The following is a 27,658-nucleotide window of genomic DNA, read 5'->3' as shown; positions in this document are numbered from 1 at the left end:
TCTGACGCACCATCCACACTCTGAGGCACCATCCACACTCTGACGCACCATCCACACACTGACGCACCATCCACACTCTGAAGCACCATCCACACTCTGACTCACCTCTTCAACCATTCTGACGCACCTTCATCACACTGACGTACCATCCACACACTGACGCGCCATCCACACACTGATGCACCATCCACACTCTGACGCACCATCCACATTCTGACGCACCATCCATACTCTGACGCACCATCCACATTCTGACGCACCATCAACACTCTGACGCACCATCAACACTCTGACGCACCTTCCACATTCTGACGCACCATCCACACTCTGACGCACCATCCACACTCTGACGCACCATCCACATTCTGACGCACCATCCACACTCTGACGCACCATCCACATTCTGACGCACCATCCACATTCTGACGCACCATCCACACTCTGACGCGCCATCAACACTCTGACGCACCTTCCACATTCTGACGCACCATCCACACTCTGACGCACCTCTTCACCCATTCTTACGCACGATCCATGGGGCATTTGTCACTAAACGTGATGATCATCAATATATAGTTAGATCTTTACCTGCAGGTTCAGGACAATTTGTCAAGAATGAAAGCAAATGTCATCTGAAGTTTACTGAGAAAACAATGTGTGAGATGCTGAACATCCATGCAAAATTCATGGCTAAAACATGTAGGCAAGAAGTAGGCATCCCAGTGGGCACTAATTGTGCTCCCGTCCTTGCTGATGTGTTGCTTTATTAACTGCCTCGGGAATGTCTGCTCGGATTGGCAAAAACTATTCAAGAGAATCCGACTGAGAGATTTAACTTTAGCTTGAGGTATATCGATAATCTGATGGTGTGATGGTCAACAGTGGTCAAATAGCAAGTTGCCTTCCACTGATTTACCCACATGAGCTAGAATCAAAGGAGACCATTGAGACCGCTCCATCTGTATCATATTTAGATCTATGCATATAGATTCGGTGACAACAAAGTGTCAAAATGGCTGTATGACAAACTTTCCCTCTGTGTCAAGCAGTATTCCAGAGGCTCCACCTTGTTGCAAACACGTAACATCATCGGTATGTGACAGTCATTCTCAATCACACGCTATGTTATACTCGTAACAGTATACTGGATTTTTAATGCTTATGGAAATGATATCTTCAGCTAAACCGGACATAGATATCATCCTACATTGTTATCAGTGATGAACATGCGATGCTATCAAATAAGTTGCTGTGTCAGTAAAACAATGTCTTACACTTCTTTCCGCTTGGAGTTATGTCTATTTAGAGAGTCCGCTTTGCCCAACCCATGATGATTCTTGAAAATGCACACACACACACACACACACACACGCACGCACGCACGCACGCACGCACGCAAACACACACATACATTCAGGCGTACAGAAAGACGCACACATTGAGACACACACAAACTCAACACACAATTAGACACACACTCACACAAATATATATATAACCTTTGTTTTACAGTTTACTTCAAAGCAAATCATCGTCACTGATAGTTAAAGCAAACGATGGTTAATAAATACTGATCGTAGTAACCATGTGATCATATAAGATCTCTTGTTCATACGTTATAATTGTAATGTTTTATGTGTTTGTGTAGTAATGTTGTATATTTTAACTCTTTGTATATATTTCCTCAAGGACTTCATTTCTTGAATATATATTTAAACTACTGGCATCACTAAACCACCCGGTTACATTAATATTGGTGTCAATGGCAAGAAAGATGTTACAGTGATGCACCTGGTCACACACGCACGCACGCACGTACGCACGCACGCACGCACGCACACGCACACACACACACACAGACACACACAGACACACCCTCCAAGCCCCAATCATTTGTGCCACAGTTGACAGTAATACACCACGTCGAACAAGAACATTTTTTTAATAACCTTTTGAATCTGTTATTAAGCAACAAACAATGACCACACCTGGCAAAAGATTCATCAACAGTTTTTGCGTTTAATTAACAAACGTTAACTGGAATGTAGCCATTTATTAGCATATCGACTCTGCTTCATGCAGGGATTTCCATTGAGATATGGAAAGGGTTTGTCACTTTATTCATATGTACCGACATAATTGGGGACTGCGAGGCCACAGATATGACTGCCATTGTTGTCAGTCCTTCCACATATACGAAACTCCAGATTTATTTCGTTTTTTTTCAACAAAATTAGACAATGAAAATGCAAGGTGACCAGATGCATCTGAAGATATGAACCAGTGTGAAACCTTGCCATGTGGGCTGCCATTACCACAGTGTTAGTACTGAAAAAGGGCTTTTCATTGTCATGTATTTTAAATATTGAATGTTTGAATATTTACAGAAAATATTCCAGTAATGTGAATGAAGACAAAGTGAATGAAGACAAAGTGAATGAAGACAAACTTAGACTCGTTTGTTTCACACAAAGTGTAACAGTTATTTTTTAAGAAAGTAACATTTAATTTCTCTCTCTTTTTTTCAGAGCAAATCATCGTCACTGATAGTTACAGCAAACTATGGTTAATAAATACTGATCATAGTAATCATGTGATCATATAGGATCTCTTGTTCATACGTTATAATTGTAATGAAGACATACGCACACGCACACACACGCACACGCACACACACGCACACGCACACGCACATACACACACGCACACTCACGCACACACACACGCGCGCGCGCGCACACACACACACACACACACGTACACACACAGAAAGGATACACAAACGCATGCACGCACGCACGCACGCAGAGAAAGGATACACACACACATACAAACACATGCACGCACGCACGCACACACACACAGAGGACACACACAGAGGACACACACACACAGAGAAAGGATACACACACACACACATACAAAATTGTAACATCACCTGAGTCACAGTCGACAGTGATACACCACAGCGCACCAGAATAATGTACAAGTTTTTTTCAATACCTTTTTGAATTGAATCAGAATTAACTTTCCACTTATTTTAGCAGCCAACAAAAACCATACCAAGTATTTCAACAGTATCTGCGTTTAATTAGCAAAGACATCACAAAACATACTGAAATGTTTCCATTAATTAGGTGATATGTCCCTACTGATATGACTGACTGTAAAGCAATCGATATGGTATTGTGAAAGATCTCCATTATTAATCATTCCAGATATCCCAAACTTCAATTTTATTTCGTTTTAATTAAAAAACACGACAGTATTCAAGTTTTTTAAAAACTAGAAGTTTCTGAAGAAGACAAAAGCGAAACAAAATGAGGGATATGTAATAATAATGCGACACGTTGTTATCTTTGGCTATTCTTCTAATGACTATATATACCGGAGTGAATTTACCTGACACAGTGGTTGAAGACTTTTTACACAATGCTACTCTATACATTCATCAGTGTTTGCGTTTTGGGGGTTGTTGCTGCGTGTAAGTATTGTTTATGTATCAATTTTATTTTTATAATTCGAAATGATCTTTTTCCTACCGTTCCATTTGCTCTGAACGGTGTTAGAACCTACACCGAAACGTCGCTCCTAATTGTAATAAAGAAGTTGCTCATCCATATATCTTATCCTTATTTAATTTGCTCTGAGATGTAGATTTATCTTGGGATATATCTTGAGTGAGATGAAGTGATATCTCCAAGGATATATCGCTACAATAAATGTGTAGTACAATGATTTGCAGACTCTTGAGACGTCATCGGTTGCGAATGACAACACATTGAAATGGCATCACTAATCAGGTTTTATACTGAGGTGGTTATTATTGTTTCCAAACTGAATCTCTTGTGTGTCTAGGATATCAAATTTTATTCTTTAGTCAGCAATGTCAAAAGTATGTCTTGGTTTAAGGCCGCTTTAGACATCACTTCAACTACATCACGGTGTAGCAGCATGTTTTGGAGGAATGTCAATAGAAAGACAGAAAAAGAAGACGATTGCCAATTTGGTGAATCCAATGAAGACTTGTACAATGCAGCTGTCCAAGCTACGAATCATAATCGGGGCGAACGCTGGCATTCCTGGACCTGTATTCTTGGGGTCTTTGTCATATAGATTACCGGACTAGGGGGCACAGGTAGCCCAGTCGTCTAAGGCGCCGCGATTCGCTGTGCATAGTTGCCCTTTGGCACGCCAGACACCTATAATTGTGGGTTCAAATCCCGGTTCGCCCCGATTATATTTCTGGGTAAGTCAGCACCATACCCGTGCTCTTGGGTTTAACCGAAGTCGTAAACGTCTGAGACCTGCATCACTTCGGCCTACCTCCCACATTAAGCTGACACGCCGTGATATAACTGGAATACTGTTAAACCAAACTCACTCACTCAGTAGATTTTACCGGACTAACAAAACAACTATGCGCCCCATGAGAGCTTAGAGACATTTTACATTTACATGGACTATACCAATAATTGTTTCTTTGTGTGGACAATAGTAGGCCAAAATCAGCTGGTCTTTGCATTGTACCCTTCGAAATGTCTTTGGTCTTTTTGCAGCTTCTGAGAGAGTGTGGCACCCTGGAACGAAAATTACAGAGATTGTCACTCGGGAGAAGGGTCGCCTTAGCTCAAGGGTCAGGTAGGTTGTTGGATGCGATACGTCACTGTTGTGTAAATTTGAAATAACATGGACATTTATAAAACTATATGTTAGACGAAACTCCTTTGTTTGATGTCAGATGTTCAAGTAGTTTCAAAATAACACTTGTAGTACACAAATACAGTGGCAATGGTTACGGTCGCGTGATTGTGGAATGTGGCTCTCGTGGCTATGCTGTCAAAATATGCTTTGTGATTCTAACAGGTTACCGTATTTAACAAAATAAGTCTTGTTTTTCATTTTTTATTCAGATCATAACAGGGATAATATATTCAACATTACATTGATGGATATCATGACAGGTCATATTACATTGTCACATTACAGGTCACGATTGTGTAATGAATTGTACTTCCTTCTTCGTGAAGGTTCTGACCACTGCTGAGTGGATTTCAGGACTGCAACCTCTGTGAGTGACTGCTCCCGCTGAAAGAACTTCACTACCTCGTAGATCGGCACTTCGGGTGGCACTTCTTGACAAGTCTCTTTATCTTGTTGTGCCACCCTTCTAGGTGATTGTTGGTACGGTGGCCTTGGTTGTCGAAGTGATTCCAAATCACTGGCATCAAGCCACACATCACCCACCTTGTGACGAGGTGGCGTGGAGCAACTCACCCTGAGTTGTGATCCTTGCAGTGCACTCCTTGACAATACAGGACCAGTTTTTTTCTTTCACCACGACTGCTCTTACACCGAAACTTAAAGCCATCATAGTACAAAATGACGCCTCCTCTGCCACTTTCAATGAACTTTATTTGAACCAGTGCATTTGCCATGGTTCTGACATGGAGTGAACAGGACGTCACTTAAATATGTTATGAATAACAGGATTAGCTCAATGTCAATTAAGAACGTTTACTCAATTCAAATGTGGGACACTCATTTAACGGTATCGGTAATCTGATTAATTAATTACCGGCTAGATTAGGTGAAATGCACACAGTTGAAAATGTGGCGCATTCGGCATTAGTCATTTTTTAAATGTGGCTCAACCGGCTAGACACCCCGTAGACCTAATAGCCAGAGTTTGTTAGAAAAAACATGTAAGCCTTGTCTGGACATGCTGGAACAAATATTCTGCCTCTCACAAAAATCCAAGGAATGGTAAATTGTCGATAAGTTAAAATTAATCACACTGGATATTGTAAAAACATAGTGAAAATATGAAAGTGTTGAAATTAATAAATGTCGTAAATATGAGAGTAACACTATTTGACAAGCGCAATTGTACCTGCTAATTATGTTTGCACCAAACTCTAGTTGAAAGTGTGCACTTGTTGCTTATTTCACCTGATACCTGATTACCTGACTCCAGCGTCTGCGTGGACGACTTCATCTTCCGCCCAGAAAGTGGAATCTGCAACAACCTCAACAACCCAGGATGGGGAGCGCCTCTACAGGACATGAGGAGACTCATCGCCCCAGACTATGATGACGGTATGTGTCTGTAAAAATGGGTTTAGAAATATGAAAGTACTTTATGCTTAAGTAAAATTACATAAAACTTTATTTTCAACTCAATGTGTAAATGGTACATATTTTCTATGAATCACAATTTTCATTGAACTATTTTAAAATTTGTTATTTACTTTAAATGTAAACAATAAATTTCAACAATACATTTGTTTTAAAGCTTCAATGTAATTAATTAAGACGGTATTTATATATACATGTTTACATGAAGATCTCCATATATACCTGAACGAGTTAATGTCACTTATAGCTACAATTGAAGGGTCTACCCAGTGCCAATCTTTTGTCATTTACTTTAAATGTTCACATTAAATTTCAACGATATTCTGTTTTGAAACTTCAATATCGTTCATAAAGATGGTAATTATATACATTTTTATATGTGTATCCATGTAGGTCTCCACATATAACTGAACGAGTTAATTTAATTTCACTAACAGCTACAGGAAAACCTCAGTTGAATGGTCTACCTAGCGCCAGGGCGGTTAGTGTTGGGTGTTTCTCCGCCGACAGTGACAGTAGTCTGGAGCCAACGCAGAACCAGCTTGTCATGCAGTGGGGGCAGTTCATGGCTCACGATTTTGCTGGCACACCAAAGACAAAGAGTAAGAAAGTTTAAATATTCAACCAATTATTACTCCATTGTTATTTTCCTTCCTGCAACAATATCCCCTTTACTTCTTTCTATCTGAGACAATATATCCTTTATCTCTTTCTGATTGCAACATTATTAACTTGATCTCTTTCTGTCTACATCAATATGGCCAAAACCTCTTTTTATCTACAAAAATATTCTCTTCATATCAAGAATATTCCCCTGACCTCTTTCTACCTTTCTTTAATTATTTCTTTTTGCCTGTAATAAAAAATTCTTATACCTTTTTCTGTCTAGAACTATATCCCTTTACCTCTTTCTACTTACAACAATATCCCTTTTACCTCTTTCTATCTACAACAATATCCCCTTTACCTCTTTCTATCTACAACAATATCCCCTTTACCTCTTTCCATCTACAACAATATCCCCTTTACCTCTTTCTATCTACAACAATGTCCCCTTTACCTCTTTCTACCAACAACAATGTCCCTTTACCTCTTTCTATCTACAATATCCCTTGTACCTCTTTCTATCTACAACAATATCCCCTTTAACTCTTTCTACCTACAACAATGTCCCTGTACCTCTTTCTATCTACAACAATATCCCCTTTAACTCTTTCTACCTACAACAATGTCCCCTTTACCTCTTTCTACCTACAACAATGTCCCTGTACCTCTTTCCATCTACAACAATGTCCCCTTTAACTCTTTCTACCTACAACAATGTCCCTGTACCTCTTTCCATCTACAACAATATCCCCTTTAACTCTTTCTACCTACAACAATGTCCCTGTACCTCTTTCTATCTACAACAATATCCCCTTTAACTCTTTCTACCTACAACAATGTCCCTGTACCTCTTTCCATCTACAACAATATCCCCTTTAACTCTTTCTACCTACAACAATGTCCCTGTACCTCTTTCTATCTACAACAATATCCCCTTTAACTCTTTCTACCTACAACAATGTCCCTGTACCTCTTTCCATCTACAACAATGTCCCCTTTAACTCTTTCTACCTACAACAATGTCCCTGTACCTCTTTCCATCTACAACAATATCCCCTTTAACTCTTTCTACCTACAACAATGTCCCTGTACCTCTTTCTATCTACAACAATATCCCCTGTACCTCTTTCTATCTACATATCCCCTTTACCTCCTTCTATCTACAACAATATCCGCTTTACCTCTTTCTACCTACAACTATATCCCCTTTACCTCTTTCTACCTACAACAATATCCGCTTTACCTCTTTCTACCTACAACAATATCCCCTTTACCTCTTTCTACCTACAACAATATCACCTTTACCTCTTTCTATCTACAACTATATCCCCTTTACCTCTTTCTACCTGCAACTATATCCCCTTTACCTCCTTCTATCTACAGCAATATCCGCTTTACCTCTTTCTACCTACAACTATATCCCCTTTACCTCTTTCTACCTACAACAATATCCCCTTTACCTCTTTCTATCTACAACAATATCCCCTTTACCTCTTTCTACCTCCAACAATATCCGCTTTACCTCTTTCTACCTAAAACTATGTCACATTTACCTCTTTCTACCTGCAGGGATATACCCTTACCTCTTTCTACCTAAAACTAATCCCCTTTACCTCTTTCTATCTACAACAATATCCTTTTACCTCTTTCTACCTGCAACTATATCCCCTTTACCTCTTTCTACCTGCAACTATATCCCCTTTACCTCTTTCTACCTGCAGCAATATACCTTTACCTCATCTACATGTAAGAATATTAACTTCACCCTCACGCCCTAAACACCTTTTTGGCAATAATGTTGACTCACCTTGTATCTCAGATAATATTCTCCTCTTTTCTCATGTTCCCCCTTTGCTCACATTGCTCACTGTGAATGTCATACACTCAATCGGCCCGTTATGAGTGAGTGAGTATGGTTTTACGCCGCTTTAAGCAATATTCCAGCAATAACACGGCGGGGGACACCAGAAAATGGGCTTCACGCGTTGTACCAATGTCGGAAATCGAACCCGTGTCTTCGGCGTAACGAGCGAACGCTTTAGCCACTGGGCTACCCGCCACTCGGCCCGTTATGATCAAGAATACCTACAACCGTTCACAATATAATTCATTGTCATGTTCTCATCTGTTATTAGAAACTGGATGCTGTACAGGATTGGACAGCGACGGCAAGCATCCCGACTACGACTCTGAGTAAGACATTCCATATAAGCAATATTTGAGAATATGCTCCTATTCACTACACAAAACGATACAATATAACTAACGATATGATAACGATATTATATAATAATTTATTTTTTTCCTTTGGAGTACAAAACATATGATATTCTCGTGACATTATTGGTACACATCACGACAACAATCTTTGCAAAATATATCTTGTGAAAGTGTTATAGAGTTATTTGATCTTCTAAAGATTTCGTTTGAGCCTTGAACGATACAGTTTAAGAATCTAAGGCCGAACTATGTTGTATTTTCAGTGGGAATTGCTTCCCTATCGTTATACCGTCCGGAGATCGTTACTTTAACGAATGTCTGCCATTCACCCGCTCTGCAGCCTCCCCACATAGTAAGTATTACTTATCTACCACTACAGATGTTGTATACAGTCTTGCACTAGACCCTCATGGAATATTATCGTCCTTAATTTTCCGTTCTTTGTGTGATGTTCAGTTTTGTTGAGATGGACGTGATTAAGTTTAATGTCACAGCAAGAAAAATAGAACCTTAAAGATATACGTTGTAAAAAGTATTTAATACGACTGTTCCATGTTTGTCAAAGTTACAGAAGGAACGCATTAGCGAGTTTAACATCATTTGAACATATTGTTTAGCTATATCAATGTCAGCATAGCGCGGTTGACCCTACCGGAACTTAGGTCAGAGTGATGTGAAGTGAAATTGGGTTTCCACTCGTCCGGACTGATGCTGGTTTTATGGCTGCTAGCCCACTGAGATACCATGCCAGAAAGTCCTTGTTTCATCTCGTAATGCTGAGCGCCAGGAAGGATAACAACAAGTGCCATCTTTTGACGTCTTTTATTGTGGCGCAGCCGGGAATCGAACAACGGAAATCCGCTTTCCGGGCAGACGCTCCGTCCACTACACCACGGAGGCGGTCACTTAGGAATGAGACTTTTACCACGCGAGGTTTTGCAACGTGCAAAGCATTTACATGCCATGTTTCTGGTGGGCACACGTCAGAATACTGTTGTCTAGCCCAGGACAGATAAGTTAAAACGATGACATTAAGAAAACCGTTGCAAACTGCCACACAGATGAGAGACTGGTTGCAACAGACAACTGGTGTGAGAGTACATGGCCGACGTCCATGTGTCATCCCACAACCTACATGCACGTCATTTGAATCAGTGGCGTCAGTATGTAGTGAACGCCAACACTGGGATTGTCATGTTGCCGGAGAATCCAGGTTAACTCTAGACTTCCATGACCAAATGAATCGAGTTTGGGCGTTTTATGGATGTTTTCGTCGTACAGCATGATCATTTTGGGGGTGGGTCCATGGTGGCGTGGGTGGTATAAAAGAGTCACGGGTCAATACCATCAGGACAACATTCCACCACGTTCCATCTTTCAAGATGATAATGCACGTGCTCATCGTGCAACGATTGTTGCCCAATTCCTCCAAAAGCAAAACATCCATGTCATGCCATGACCAACACTCGGTCCTGACCTTTTCTCTTTTGAACATGTCTGAAACGTCTTTGGCAGACGTATACGTCAACGTCAGATTCTACCCACCACTCTTAATGAACTCGGTGTTGCTCTCACCGATGTTAATGGCTTTGGCTGCCAAGGGCAAATTTCAAATGTGACCCCGACCCCTTTTCCGCTACAATCTCATCAAACCAATCATCATAACCAATTAAATTTACTCCCCACCAGCCGAGCATACCATTTTCAGTTGCCAATACCATAATAGATCAGAAATGTCAGGATGATTGCCACTATCCTCCACTTCTTTCTGCAAATATATATTTACTCACTCACCCCTCACCATGTTCTACAGACACGTCACCTCGGGAACAGTTCAACATCCTCACCTCCTACATCGACGCCAGCACCGTTTACGGTGGCTCAGTTGAGGAGGCGGACGAATTAAGAACCAAATCAGATGGTAAGTATAATCTAAGACACCCACGCATTCTGTGCAGGAACTGTGATTAATACGTATGTGTATGATACTATTTTATCCATTTCGCACAGCATCGTTACATGACATCAACAAAATAACATCTGAATAAACAACATGACCCTATTTGTGCACACGGGAAGACGATGTCGGTAAGGCGGCCGGTTTCCCTTAGACACTAAACAAGGTGGTGAGGTGAAATGGGGTTTAACGTCGCGTCCAAGGTTATTGCACTTATATAGCGACGTGCATGCACGTGTGTGTGTGTTTGTGTGTGTGTGTGTGTGTTTGTGTGTGTGTGTGTGTGTGTGTGTGTGTGTGTGTGTGTGTGTGTGTGTGTGTGTGTGTGTGTGTGTGTGTGTGTGTGGCTGCTTGTACTAGTCCGGACTGATGCCGATTTATAGTGCCAGCACACTGAGATACCATGCCTCAGTTTACCATGAATACCCCACTCAGACACAGTATACTGACTCAGAGCCGACCAGTCCCTGTTTTAGCCCCTTCATGCCGAGCGCCAAACAGGATACTTTTGAGGTACACTCGGGCATGCTCTTCTTCGAAAATAAAACAAAAGTTGTTTGACATTTCCAAATTTGACGCCTGGTGCTATTCTTTATTTTGACTTGTACCTCATGTTGCCATGTTTGTTTTCGCGAACACCTTGTATTATCACTTTGTGAGAGCGATTCTTAAACACATGCTTATGGCATTGTCAGAACCGTACAACGGACTCTGATTTAAGCAAATATTTCTTATGATTATAGAAAGGGTTGTGTTCACTTTAATCCTGACCATGCTCTGTCATCATGCAGGTTTGCTGAAAACCACTTCTGGGGGCGACAACCTGCCAACTTCCGACAAGACGTTTTGCCTACAGAGATCCGGGAATAAGTGCCCGGATGCTGGTAGGTATTTTTACATGTCATTCTTATGGGATGAGTATATATTATTAATATATTTATTAAGCAGAAGACGTGTTTGTTCATTATTTAGACGCATAGTACAATATCTGTGAAATAAAATGGTGCTTCTAAAAGGGTTATATTATCAGTTATAGAGTCTTCAGTTGCCGTATACTGTCATATTAGGTGAGCAGAAAAATATTGGACAGGCGGCAGAATGTTTCTGCTGATCTAATATGACAACTGCAGAAGCATACAGAATGTATTATGCCGAAACCTTTACACTATCTGCTATCTTTATTAAAATGAAAACTTGATACTTACAACCGTTGACGTTAAGGGTTAAAGGGAGACTACTCTTTAAACCTTAGAGCCAAACGTTGAACTTTCTAAACTTTAACGTGTTTTGCACATCACAATTAATGAAATTAAAATACCAAACAGTGTCGAATAATAATCTCAGTAACAACATTTTCATGTGAAATATGTGAGGTGGGTGTTGGATAATTCAAGATGACTGTTATTGACGGTGCACGATCTCACATTAAGTAAATAACAACCATCTTGGATTTTTACTGGCGGTATACAGGCTCATATAGGATTAGCATTTCTGCTATCCGACTGGCCAATCTCACTTTCAAGCATAATAAAGCATCATATCGTTACACTATCAAAAACATTTTTGAAGGATATTAAGTCGTTATGGCATATTACTGTACACAATCGTTTTATACTGTGCAGGTACTTGAAATGTGTGATTTCTGGTGTCCCCCGCCGTGATATTGCTGGAATATTGCTAAAAGCGGCGTAAAACCACACTCACTCACTCATAGGAACAGACAGTGGAAACTTGAAACAGTCGTCCACTAGTTTGGAAACACGGCTGCGACCTGCTGTCATAGATAATCATATTCCGGGGTAAATGCTTGAGACCGCATTACGTTTTTCAGCCACCCAATCACCAGTTACAGGCCCTTCATGAAGAACCGGTTTGAGCAACCCGTGCTTGTCATAAGAGGCGACTATTAACGGGATCAGCTCGCTGACTTGGTTGATGCATGTCATCGTGTCCCAGTTGAGTAGATTGAGGCACATGATGTCAATCACTGGATTGTCTAGTCCAGACTCGATTATTTTCAAACCGCCGTCATATATGTAGTTTGAATATGTCTGAGTGCGGCGTTAAACAACAAACCAACGCACTTGTTTCAGGCGACTGGCGGGTCAATGTCTTCGCTGGTCTGACAGCCACGCACACGCTGTGGGTAAAGGAACATAACAGGATTGCAGGGGGTCTTGCCAATGTACACACTGACTGGGACGATGAACTTCTCTACCAGGAAGCTCGCCGTATTGTCATTGCTGCCATACAACATATCACTTACAAGGACTGGTTGCCTCTGATCCTTGGAAACGATTTCTACGATGCTTTTGATCTCGGCACTACGTATTCCTATGACGCTTCCGTTGATCCAGGGCTGTACAACAGCTTTGCTACTGCTGCTAACAGATTTGGCCACTCTCAGCTCCGCGCAACGTACAATGTGAAGGACAACGCCAATCTCAAGATCGAGGATATGTTCATGGATGTAGCCTATGCAACTAATGGCATCAAAGAGGTCTTCGAGGGGCTCCTGGCGGCCAAGAATCAGAAGTCCGATGAGAAGTTTACTAATGGTGAGTGCGAAAACATTTTGAAATCGTTTATTACTGAAACGATTTGGGTTAAAAATTCGATGATATTTTAACAATTATATATAATCATCGTTCTATATGAAACCGGATCTCTGGTTGAGGATACTGGTTATTTAGTAGTAAACAACGACCACGAGTCTTTTATTTCATATATGAGATATCAACGTTATGGACAGCCTCTTAAAGCTTGTTGAGAAAATGTGCAAGCTTTAAAAATAGTCACCTCAATTTTAATAATGATGAAGCCCTGAATAGAATCCGTCCTCGGCAATGTCAGACATTAATTCTTAATAATGTAATCTGAGCCTGACCGCTTGACGAATCCACCAGTGACAATCTTGACAAGACCTTCACAAGACTAAGCCTACCTGTTCTGCATGCCTATATGACTCCCCACAACATATATTTCATTACTACAGACTCGTCTAGAGGCTTCTTTCGGCTACAAATTGTATGTTTTTCCTTTCTCTATTGCTACTTTTCCATCCCTATAATAATTGAGGTGAGGTGAAATGGGGTTTAACGTCGCGTGACTGACTGGTATAGGAGATTTAACGTGCGCTTTCCGACTGTAGCGTATTTCGCACACGGAACGTCGCGTCCAAGATTATTGCACTTATACTGCGACGTGCATGTACGAGTGCATCTGGATTCCCTGCTTAGATACATATTGTTTTGGCAGTTGTGACTGATCATCTGTTCGAACACGCCTGGCACTCCTGCTCAGATACATATTGTTTTGGCAGGTGTGACTGATCATCTGTTTGAGCGCGTCTGGCACTTCTGTTCAGATACATATTGTTTTGGCAGTTGTGACTGACCATCTGTTCGAACACGCCTGGCACTCCTGTTCAGAGACATATTGTTTTGGCAATTGTGACTGATCATCTGTTTGAGCGCGTCTGGCACTCCTGCTCAGATACATATTGTTTTGGCAGGTGTGACTGACCATCTGTTTGAGCGCGTGTGGCATCCCTACTTAGATACATATTGTTTTGGCAGGTGTAACTGACCATCTGTTTGAGCACGTCCAGACTGTAGATGGGGCTAAAGACCTCGTGTCCCTCAACATTCAGCGAGGCCGGGACCATGGCCTCCCCCCCTACTCAGACTTCCGGGACAAGGCCATCCAGTTCGCCACCGACAATGGGATCACTATTACAACACCAACAAACCCTTCATGCGCTTCTTCTGTGTACACGTGAGTGTTTCCTCCATGTTTCAAAACCAGTTCCTTTTTGTTTTTTAGTTGTACTGATTGATAGGTTTGAATAAAATTAAAACAAAATTTACCACCAGTCGACCTGAAGATATTACAAGCTGAAATTTATGATAATGGCCTGATCATCGCATCATTCCCGTAAGTACCTTCAAAGGTTAATAACAACATCTCTATTTTCAGGGACACAAGCAAAATCGACCTATACGCAGGTGGTATGAACGAGGCCCCTGTTACTGGTGGTGTGGTTGGTCCAACTTTTGCCTACATAATGGGACAGCAATTTAGTGACATACGGTCTGGTGATCGATTCTGGTACGAGACAACCAATACAACTCTTGGTTTCACAGCAGGCAAGTGAAGTTGGTTTCTCTGATAAATGCTGGCATGGTCCAATACAACGTTTGAGTATTCCTATTGTTTCGCAACCGTCCAAGGATTGTTTACAACACCTACTTAAATGTTGATAAACTTTAGATCTATACACATTTGGGTCCTTTAATGTTACCTTGGAGGACGTGTTGGCTCTTTTGTTACATTATCCACGAATATATGATTGTTATATGCACCCTTAATTATGGGCAATTAAATTATAGAAAAATAAATCTGTCGTACATAAACATTTCAGGCTGTCAGCATAAACCAAAAAATGTGTCTTTCAACTCTAATAAGAGCCCCCTATTTTTAATTTCGAGAGCGCCCAGGGCGCTTATTACGTCGAATACGGTATGTGTGATGAGTATGGATCTGATCTATAGACACGAGTTCATGATATATTCGTAATCGTACAATCGACTCTGCATTTGGCAGAGATTTCTTGTGAATATAGAACGGGATTTACCCCACTATTCGACACTCACAGATCCATCATATGCTCGAACAGTTGGTCTCGGTTATCGGTAAATTGGCAATTGACAGGGCCCTCTTGCACAAAGCGATCTTAGCGCTACGACTGTCTTTAGTCTAGGTCAGAGTATGGGAGTTACGATCATCGCAGCGCTAAGATCGCTTTGTGCAAGAGGGCCCAGGGGTGTTGTGGAGTTGATCCAGTTCGAAATAATTCATCGAGACATATTCTAGTAATTATTTAAAGTGTTGAACTGTTTTTTATATAAATCTGTGAAACGTAGTTGTTGAGAAACAGGGAACAGATACTAGTACCTAGGTTCTGATCGTAGCACGTCACACGCCACCACCTGAGGCACACAGCCTCGCCATCGGCTCCATCCCGTGGCTTCTTGCCATCAACACTGGTGCACCGGATCCGGGTCACTACCGGGTACCCCTCTTGGGAGGATTTGCTTGTTTGACAAAATTTAGGAAAGAACGACCCCTCATTGCGACAGGCACAGTGGCCTCTTACCGTCAACAGTGGGGAGCTTGGGGTGTTATCGAATCAGGGTTCATACGTTGTATTGTACCACTGTTTGGAGTATTTGTTTGTTTGCCAGAATTTAGGAAAGAACGGCCCCTCATTGCGACAAGCATTCAAAATGTTATTTGACAGAATGATGCACATGTTCCCTGTTCGTCCCATTCGATGCACGTTCAATATTGTCATACCGTTTTACAGATCAAGTAGCCGAGATCGACAAAATAACTCTGTCTCGTGTGATCTGCACCAACACCGGCATAACATCCATCCAGCCCGACGCCTTCAGCATCCCAGACGCAACGTAAGAATACTTTACTCTTGCAGCATACGTGGTTGGTGTCAGAGGTTAAATTCACCGCTGTGTTTCCCGGATTTTTGTTCAAGACATACAAATTGCATATCTAGCCGAACTTTCTTTTGTGAGGAATTTTTAAGCATTTTTCAGCAATTTTATTTTCCGAAAACCGATGTTAGAACCAAGAAATTTTCTTTAACAAGTACTTTACAAACTTGACAGATTTCCACTTCATTATTTTCATATAAAAGCGAGAAAACGTGTTTGGTTGCAGAATGTCTATTATAGCATTTGGAAACTGCATATAATTACGACAATGACTACTAAAAGAGACGTGATACGACAAAGATTTGAATACTGTTATGGATAATAGCTTCTTTATTGTACTTACACAACGTTTCATGGCTACTTCTCGCCCCTTGATCAAGTGAATGGCAGGATGGGAGAACATGACATATAGATACAACTGGCTTTGCTTATAAATTTATAATTAAACTAGATTCATTTGTATTTGTTTGTGTGTGTCATGTTCTCGCACCCTGCTTACTCCAAATAAGTTGCTATCCATACTATTCCTTGTCATAATTTCTATATTATCCTTTGTGAAAATATTTATCTAATCGGCTGGGTAACGAAGACGTTTGTGAAAAATACAAGCAAAAGTGTACATATGGTGGCAGTGGTTCCTGCTGATAATAAAAAATAACGTTTGCATCATTTCAGGTCTAACGAAGAAATCAGCTGCAGCAGTCTTGGCGACATTGACTTTTCCATATTCTAATTGTCCTGACAGACTCTCCAGTAATGTCAACCACTTAGTATCCGGAAGAAATAAAAACTATTTCAGCAGCAAACAATCTTCTTTGTTGTATTAAGGCTTTTCACTTGGTGGTACGCCCATTTGTGAAGTCATTTCTTTGTGGTCTCAATCGTGATACTGCTTCAGGTGAGGTGGGGAGAAATAGGGTTTTAGTGGGGTTTAAAGATAGTTTGTATAGGTGGTGACTTATAGCGCTAATCCACTCAGATATCATTCCCATATACATTAATGCCGAGCGCCAGGGTAATAACAAGTATAATATTTTAACATCTGTTGGTATGAGGCGGACGGGGAGTCGAACGGCCGTCTTTCCGCTCCCCGGCAGACTCCCTGTCCATCAGATGACGGAGACGGTTCCCATAAACCAACACAGAAGTCATAGCCACAGGAAAGGCCGAGAATAGTTGTTTATAAGAGAAATGAAACAGGCAACGTATAGGCACTTGCCATCAACCGAGGCATAACGCCCAGCCATCAGTTCAATTAAGAGGCCTTTTACAATCGACTCTGGGGAGGTCGGGGCCCATTCGGATCCTGGTGCCCACGGGGTACCCCTCTTGCGAGTATTTGCTTTCTAAACAGAATTGTAGGAAGGAGATCGAACCATCGACTGCCGCTGTCCTGACTGACGCCTTATCCACTAGACTACCAGAAGGCGCCGAAGTCATGGTCACATGCAGGAACGGTAGCAAACCAGAGCACACCGGTAGCACACCTTGGCGCACCATCCACACACCTTGTCGCACCACCCACACAACCTGACGCACCATTCACACACCCTGACACAAGATCCTCACACCCTGACACACCATCCTCACACCTTGGCGTACCATCCCCCAAAAAATGACGAACCACCCACACACCCTGACACACCATCCTCACACCCTTACGCACCATCCACACACCTTGGCGCACCATCCTCACACCCTTACGCACCATCCACACACTCTGACACACCATCCACACTCTGACACACCATCCACACACACTGACGCACCATCCACACAATCTGACGCACCATCCACACACTCTGACGCACCATCCACACACTCTGACACACCATCCACACACTCTGACGCACCATCCACACACCCTTACGCACCATCCACACACCCTTACGCACCATCCACACACCCTTACGCACCATCCACACACTCTGACGCACCATCCACACACTCTGACATACCATCCACACACTCTGACGCACCATCCACACACTCTGACACACCATCCACACAATCTGACGCACCATCCACACACTCTGACGCACCATCCACACACTCTGACGCACCATCCACACACCCTTACGCACCATCCACACAATCTGACGCACCATCCACACACTCTGACACACCATCCACACACTCTGACGCACCATCCACACACTCTGACACACCATCCACACACTCTGACGCACCATCCACACACCTTGGCGCACCATCCTCACACCCTTACGCACCATCCACACAATCTGACACACCATCCACACACTCTGACACACCATCCACACACTCTGACACACCATCCACGCACTCTGACGCACCATCCACACACCTTGGCGCACCATCCTCACACCCTTACGCACCATCCACACACTCTGACGCACCATCTTCACACCCTTACGCACCATCCTCACAATCTGACACACCATCCACACACTCTGACGCACCATCCACACACCCTGACACACCATCCACACACCCTTACGCACCATCCACACAATCTGACACACCATCCACACAATCTGACACACCATCCTACCCTTACGCACCATCCACACACCTTGGCGCACCATCCTCACACCCTTACGCACCATCCTCACACCTTGGCGCACCATCCTCACACCTTGGCGCACCATCCACACACCTTGGCGCACCATCCACACACCCTGACACACCATCCACACAATCTGACACACCATCCACACACCCTGACACACCATCCAGACTCCCTGAAACACTCCAACGCACCATCCACACACCCTGACACACCATCCACACACTCTGACACACCATCCACACACTCTGACGCACCATCCACACACCCTGACACACCATCCACACACCCTGACACACCATCCACACACTCTGACGCACCATCTTCACACTCTTACGCACCATCCACACACCTTGGCGGACCATCCACACACCTTGGCGCACCATCCACACACCCTGACACACCATCCACACAATCTGACACACCATCCACACACCCTGACACACTCCAACGCACCATCCACGCACCCTGACACACCATCCTCACACTCTTACGCACCATCCACACAATCTGACACACCATCCACACAATCTGATACACCATCCACACATCCTGTCACACCATCCACACTCCCTGAAACACTTCAACGCACCATCCACACACTCTGACACATCATTCACACACCCTGACGCGCCATCCTAACATCCTGTCACACCATCCACACACCATGACACACTCCAACGCACCATCCACACACTCTGACACATCATTCACACACCCTGACGCACCATCCTAACATCCTGTCACACCATCCACACACCATGACACACTCCAACGCACCATCCACACACTCTGACACATCATTCACACACCCTGACGCACCATCCACACACTCTGACACATCATTCACACACTCTGACGCACCATCCTAACATCCTGTCACACCATCCACACACCCTGACGCACTATCCACACAAACTAACCCCTTCAAACACACCCAGTCACACAGCTATTAGTGATTATACAGTGTTATATAAACTTCAGCAAACGACTGTAACAAGCCACTGATTTACTCTAAATAGGTACAGCTGCACAAGCATTATGTGTTTACTTTGAAATTTAACTGTTTGATATTTATGAAAAAAAACAACACACAATCGCATGTTCTACGCCTCTTCATACTCTTCAATTTAAAACACGTCGTGCATTTTGAACGAAAAGAAAGCATTCTTTCGTTTGACTGAAGCTGTTGAATATAGCTGATATAAAGCTTACCTTGTAAGACTGCATGCTTGAATTGCTCAAAGTAATGATGTGAACACTTTTCCGGTGTCACTTAACAAACATACAGACCAACGTTGTAGGTTTTTAAAAGGAAAAGTCCTAATAAGACTGAATAAGCGATTTCTTTAATATAAGATTGTATGCGGCCTTGAATATGGAAATGCAGTTGAAGATGTGCCCGTGAAATGCCTGGATGACTTGATAGGCAGTTTTGTTGGATTTGATTTATACTATTGAAGATGTATTACTCATTTTTACCAAAGTAAAAATCCTATACAAATTCAGGTTTATGATCATGATCATGATGAAACCGAGGATATAATCGTGTGATATAAACCCGTTGACTGTGATGAACCCCAGAATATAACAGTGTGATATAAGCCCATTGACTGTGATGAACAGCAGTGCATAATCGTGTGATATAAGCCCGTTGACTGTGATGAACCCCACTATGTAATCTTCTGATATAAGCCCGTTGAGTGTGATGAAACCCAGTATATATTAGTGTGATATATACCGGTTGACTGTGGTGAACCCCAATATATACCAGTGTGATGTAAACCCGTTGACTTTGATGAACCCCAATATATAAGAGTGTGATGTAAACCCATTTACTATGATGATCCCCTGTATATTATAGTGTGATATAAGCCTGTTGACTGTGACGAAACCCCAGTATGTAAAAGTGTGATATAAACCCGTTGACTGGGACGAAACCCAGTTTATAAAAGTGTGATATAAACCCGTTGACTTGATGAGCCTCAATACATAACAGTGTGATATAAACCCATTGGCTGTGATGAACCCCAATATATAACAGTGTGATATAAGCCCGTTAACTGTGATTAAACCCAGTTGATAATAGTGTGATATGAGCCCGTTGAATGTGATGAAACCCAGTTTATAATAGTGTCATATATGCCCGTTGACTGTAAAAAAAACCAAGTTTATAATAGTGTGATATTAGCCCGTTAACTGTGATGAAACCAAGTATATAATAGATTGATATAAGCCGTACCGGTTGACTGTGGTGAACCCCAATATATAACAGTGTGATGTAAACCCATTTACCATGATGAACCCCAGTTTATAATAGTGTGATATAAGCCCGTTGAGTGTGATGAAACCCAGTATATATATTAGTGTGATATATACCGGTTGACTGTGGTGAACCCCAATATATACCAGTGTGATGTAAACCCATTTACTATGATGATCCCCTGTATATTATAGTGTGATATAAGCCCGTTGACTGGGACGAAACCCAGTTTATAAAAGTGTGATATAAACCCGTTGACTTGATGAGCCTCAATACATAACAGTGTGATATAAACCCATTGGCTGTGATGAACCCTATTATATAACAGTGTGGTATAAGCCCGTTAACTGTGATTAAACCCAGTTGATAATAGTGTGATATGAGCCCGTTGAATGTGATGAAACCCAGTTTATAATAGTGTCATATATGCCCGTTGACTGTGATGAAACCAAGTTTATAATAGTGTGATATTAGCCCGTTAACTGTGATGAAACCAAGTATATAATAGATTGATATAAGCCGTACCGGTTGACTGTGGTGAACCCCAATATATAACAGTGTGATGTAAACCCATTTACCATGATGAACCCCAGTATATTATAGTGTGATATAAACCGGGTGACTTTGACGAAACCCAGTTTATAATAGTGTGATATAAGCCCGTTGAGTGTGATGAAACCCAGTATATATATTAGTGTGATATATACCGGTTGACTGTGGTGAACCCCAATATATACCAGTGTGATGTAAACCCGTTTACTATGATGATCCCCTGTATATTATAGTGTGATATAAGCCCGTTGACTGGGACGAAACCCAGTTTATAAAAGTGTGATATAAACCCGTTGACTTGATGAACCTCAATACATAACAGTGTGATATAAACCCATTGGCTGTGATGAGCCCCAATATATAGCAGTGTGAAATAAGCCCGTTAACTGTGATTAAACCCAGTTGATAATAGTGTGATATAATCCCGTTGAATGTGATGAAACCCAGTTTATAATAGTGTCATATATGCCCGTTGACTGTGATGAACCCCAGTTTATAATAGTGTGATATAAGCCGGTTGACTGTGATGAAACCCAGTTTATAATAGTGTCACATAAGCCCGTTGACTGTGATGAAACCCAGTTTATAAAAGTGTGATATAAACCCGTTGACTGGGACGAAACCCAGTTTATAAAAGTGTGATATAAGCCCTACCGGTTGAAAGTGGTGAACCCCAATAAATAACAGTGTGATGTAAACCCATTTACTATGATGAAGCCCAGTATATTATAGTGAGATATAAGCCCGTTGACTGTGATGAACCCCAGTTTATAATAGTGTGATATAAGGCGGTTGACTGTGAATGAATGAATGAATGAATTTCTTTATTTCCTCCAGAGTTGAATCCGAAGATTTTACATGGGCAAATACATTATTTACAGTACATCAAAGAAATTACTTGACTATATACAAAGGAATCATGTTATACACTGCTATGAATAAATAATTTACGATGTACATTTTGAGAGCAGTTAGGTATCTAGTAGATATACATAAGGTGTTTCTTTAAATTCCATATGAAGTGGCAGAAAGTCATTATGATGCTTTGCCAAGTATTGTAATCAAGTTCGTTAGTCAAGTCATGAACATCTGCACCGAGAAAGAATGAAAGCATATCATCATCGTCAAGCACATCTATTTTCACATATACATCTACATCAAGTTTATCAATCAGGCATGAGAAGAAATTATTTCTGTCAGGCATAAACATTTCACAGTGCAAAATGATATGGCAATCATAGTCATAGCAATGTCTATTGCAATGGTTACATTCTTTCGACACTTTTGCTCTTGATCCGATTTTAATACAAAGTTGCAGGGGTTGTCTTAGATGTGGATAGAGATACATTACATTATAAAGAACATGCATTTGTAACCGTTTATGAATTTTATGGTATCGTGAAAGATCACGGTCTCTGGGCTAGTCTCTCTCTCTCCAGATGTACTGTTCATTCTCTGATAGACGTCTGATTACAAGAGCTCGCCAAGCCGATTTTGTTGGGAACGAACCGCTATCAGTATATCCCTTTATATAGTTATCCAAATGGTATTTTTTAGCAGTATATAGAAGGATGTTGCATATGCTTACTGGACGGCTAATATTGACAAAAGCGTTGGTAGCAATGTGAGCACAAAATAGGTCTTTTGTTATTGAGTTACAATCGTTATTGCAGAGCCTTCCTAATAATTGTAGTCTACATTTATCAATGTAGCCATTCATTGACCACATTCCCAAGTTAGAAATAGACGAATCGGTTGGATGTCTTTTACCAAATCCTTGTATATGACGAGCAAAGTAACGTTGTGTACATTCAATCATTTCAAGTTCTTTACCGTAAAAGGCTGGTAACAATTCACATCCATAAAAGCTTGTAGATAAAATCATTCTTTTCCATATATTGACACATGCAACTGGGTGTAGGTCTGAGTCGTTAAGGCCGAGTGATCGTAGTGAATTAACACTTTTTCTTGCTTTTGAGCAACATGTCATGATTCTTTCTTGACAGGATAAATTACTGTTTATGATTATTCCGCTATATTTGACTGAGTCGGAAGGGTCAATTATTGCATCGCCAAATTTGTAGGTTACTTTATTCTGACGCTGGCGTGTTTTGCAGAATACAAGTGATTTACTCTTGGAGGCATTATAGGTGAGTCTCCATTTGTTGGCATATAAACGAACTGAATCAAGGGAAGACTGTAAGCCCCGTGGGGTTGTAGACAAGAGCGTTGTGACATCGGCCAATAACACACAGGGTATATAGATGCCATAAACAAAGAGGCCATCGTTTGCTTTCCTTAGTTTACATATAAGGTCATTTATGAAAACAAGAAAGAACCATGCTGACATAACTCGACCTTGCCCAACACCTTGTTTAATAGGAAACTCATCAGATCTTTCTCCGTTGTAGGATATAAAAGCACAGCTGTCTGTATAGCTATGGAAAAGTAAGTTCCATAATTTACCTTTCACACCAAGGTCATGTAATTTAACAAAAAGACCATCTTGCCAAATACGATCGAAAGCTTTTTCATTATCTAAAAATGCAGCAAACACTTGTGATTCTTTTTTTAGGTAAAAATTAACACATTCTAAAACGGTGAATACAGACATGATTGCTCCATGTTCCTTTCTGAAACCAAATTGTAAAGCATCGGGGAATGATTGGAGATTACTAGGTGTATATTTTTCTATTCTACTTAAAATGATTTTCTCTAGGAGTTTAGATAGACACGATGTAAGAGTTATGCCCCTGTAGTTACGTGGATCATGTTTGTCGTTTTTGCCTTTATATATAGGTATTATCATGCCTTTTCTGAAGGCGCATGTGATATGAGCCCGTTGAATGTGATGAAACCCAGTTTATAATAGTGTCATATAAGCCCGTTGACTGTGATGAAACCCAGTTTATAAAAGTGTGATATAAACCCGTTGACTGGGACGAAACCCAGTTTATAAAAGTGTGATATAAGCCCTACCGGTTGAAAGTGGTGAACCCCAATAAATAACAGTGTGATGTAAACCCATTTACTATGATGAAGCCTAGTATGTTATAGTGAGATATAAGCCTGTTGACTGTGACGAAACCCCAGTATGTAGAGGTGTGATATAAACCCGTCGACCCTGATGAAACCCAGTTTATAATAGTGTGATATAAGCCCGTTGAATGTGATGAAACCCAGTCTATAATACTGTGATATAAGCCCGGTGACTGTGATGAAACCCAGTTTATGATAGTGTGATATTAACCCGTGGACTGTGATGGTTATTGATTTTCACAAGACATGTCATTAAAGCTATACTAAGGGTAATTAATGTATATTGTTTTGTTCATTTCAATTCTCTGAGTTGACTCATAGGTGCTGGCGAAGCGTATTCCCAAAATGCCACTAGAGAATATAAACCTGTATAATATCATTGAGAGCAACTTAAGTCAGTGCTCAGTGTCATTGGTAGCGTGCACATAATTCAAAAGAAGCAAACAGAATAAACTCATCCTTTTGCCCAGCCGGCTGTCATCCAAAGTCTGGCTGTCCTACATTAAAGGTTTGTGGTTGCTCCCACTGACAAGGCCTCAAATAAATAACCATTATACGTAAGCATCTTTAGATTATTTTTTTTATCAAAGAACTTGTTTTAGTGACATATAAAATAATGCAACAGATAAGGCCAATATGGCTAGATCGTTAACAAAGGCAGAAATCTGTCGAAACCACGCATCAATACCATCATGCTTTGGCTTGATTCCAAAACCTGAAGACACGCCAATTTCTCTTTTGTACTGGATTCCAAAGCTCCAAATAAAAGAGATATATTACCGGGTCCAGCAAATATACCTACGAATCCCTGTCACGTAGATTAACCATAATCTTAAAACAAGGAAGTATTCGAAACAAGTGGAATTGATACCACGGGAATTGCAATCTCAGAAAAGTACCAAGTTAAATTATGTGAAAACATTTGAATTTTCCAACTTTGTACACCACTATCCCACATTATAAACTTTAGGAAGATCGTCATTCCTTGATCCATGGGGCATTTGTCATGGAATGTGGTTACCATGGATATAAGTCTCCATGATGTCCGAAGGATACAGATATACTGTGATACGTTCGACTCTGCGCATCGGTTTGTTGTAGAGGAATAGCATAAGGTTATTTTAAAGACTATTTTCACTTTTTTTTATCCATTTTAGATATGTCATTCTTATATATATATATATATATATATATATATATATATATATATATATATATATATATATATATATATATATATATATATATATGGGGTGGGGGGTGGGGGGTGGGGAGGTGAGTGACCCTGGATATGAGCCAGTGTGAAACCTTGCCATGTGGTCTGCCATTACCACTGTGTTAGAACTGAAAAAGGGCTTTTCATTGTCATGTCATACCACAGGACTGTGCCACAAATGTGGTCTTGTGTATCGTGATCCAGTGACACGTGCAGTTGTTGAGTGTGAATGTACGTGTGACATTCGGGATCAGCTCTGGATGGAGTTGATCAATATCGGTGATGGTGACTTTAGCTGCTACCTGCATGGTATGGACTCAGCAAAGCTCACTGAATGCCGGTTGTCGTGCAGAACAGATTACAGACTATGTGACAAAGATGCTGATGTCTTTGCAAGAGTGTATGTAAAATATGTCAAGCCAATGTTTAAAATGGTGTTCAACTATCTCTGGCTCAATATATCAGCATAACCATTCTGCATTTTTAATGCAAAATAATATGTTGTTCTGTTAAATGTTCATCTATTATTTTCTGCTTTTTTTGTACTCTTCTTTATGTAGGAATAAAAGTTTATATTTATATATGATTTCTGTTTCGTCTTCATCTCGCAAATAGAAATGATTAATTTCTCTTTGGAAAGGATGTGTGAATGTTGTTTAACGTCGCTGTCATCATGATTTTACAGTTAATCAGACTATAGAAATAATCCAGTCTGGGCAATTGATTATTTACTAGTATATTAAGTGAAATAATGGATGCCCGAAACATTGTCTGCAGATCTGTTGACATTGAGTGAGTGAGTTGGGTTTAACTCCGCTTTTAACAATATTCACGGCGTGTCAGCTTAATGTGGGAGGAAAGCCCGAAGTGATGCAGGTCTCAGACGTTTACCACTACGGTGAAAACCACGAGCACAGGTATGGTGCTGACAAACCTAGAAACATAATCGGGGCGAACTGGGATTCGATCCCACAATCATAAGTTTTTGGCGTGCCCAAGGGACGCAACTCTGCACAGCGAATCGCGGCGCCTCAGACGACTGGGCCACCCGAGCCCCTGTTGACAATGACCTGCATCAATAACATAAATGATGGTTCATATTTAGGAAGAAGAGTTCCTTGTTTTTCGTTACTTTTTCCGCATTTTTTTCAATGAAAAGTTTCGTTAGCATACGCAATTTGTACATTTACTGTGTGCCTTAATTGTTTGTCTGTTGTGTTACCATTCTTCCATTAAACCATTACCCTAATTATAGAGTGTTTCGGTTTCACACAATTGACTAGTAGTGAGTGAGGGTGGTTTTACGCCGCTTTTAGCAATATTCCAGCAATATCACGGCGGGGGATACCGGAAATGGGCTTCACACTTTGTACCCACGTCGGGAAACGAACCCGGGTCTTCGGCGTGACGAGCGAACGCTTTAACCACTAGGCTACCCGATCGCCCCAATTGACTAGTAAATAATCAGCGCCTAGACCTAGACTTTGCTCCAATTCATCGCCCTCTGACCACAGACAGTGACACGTGGTAGGAGTGTCACCATAAACCAAAATATCGATATATCGCTCTTGGTATGTACTTAAAGTCAATAAATCGATTGTTTAAT

At 41.2% G+C, this 27,658-nt stretch overlaps 1 protein-coding gene across 1 annotated transcript; it reads left to right on the top strand.

Moving 5' to 3' along the window:
* The first annotated feature begins 3,418 nt into the window (after window positions 1-3,418).
* LOC139479882 (thyroid peroxidase-like) lies at window positions 3,419-17,232 on the top strand. The gene is made up of 13 exons (XM_071262802.1): window positions 3,419-3,484; window positions 4,560-4,641; window positions 5,978-6,099; window positions 6,576-6,740; window positions 8,880-8,937; window positions 9,228-9,316; window positions 10,778-10,885; window positions 11,713-11,805; window positions 13,015-13,479; window positions 14,500-14,698; window positions 14,900-15,069; window positions 16,290-16,392; window positions 17,110-17,232. The coding sequence occupies exons 1-13, from the start codon at window positions 3,433-3,435 to the stop codon at window positions 17,165-17,167; spliced, it is 1,764 nt and encodes a 587-aa protein (XP_071118903.1). The 5' UTR covers window positions 3,419-3,432; the 3' UTR covers window positions 17,168-17,232.
* The last annotated feature ends 10,426 nt before the right edge of the window (window positions 17,233-27,658 follow it).

This window comes from Haliotis cracherodii, unplaced genomic scaffold (genome assembly GCF_022045235.1).
Source record: "Haliotis cracherodii isolate W230 unplaced genomic scaffold, xgHalCrac1.p SCAF_4, whole genome shotgun sequence".
In the NCBI taxonomy this organism is placed as follows: domain Eukaryota; kingdom Metazoa; phylum Mollusca; class Gastropoda; order Lepetellida; family Haliotidae; genus Haliotis; species Haliotis cracherodii.
The sequence above is the reverse complement of the archived record's forward strand: the minus strand, read 5'-3'. Positions and strand labels throughout refer to the sequence as shown.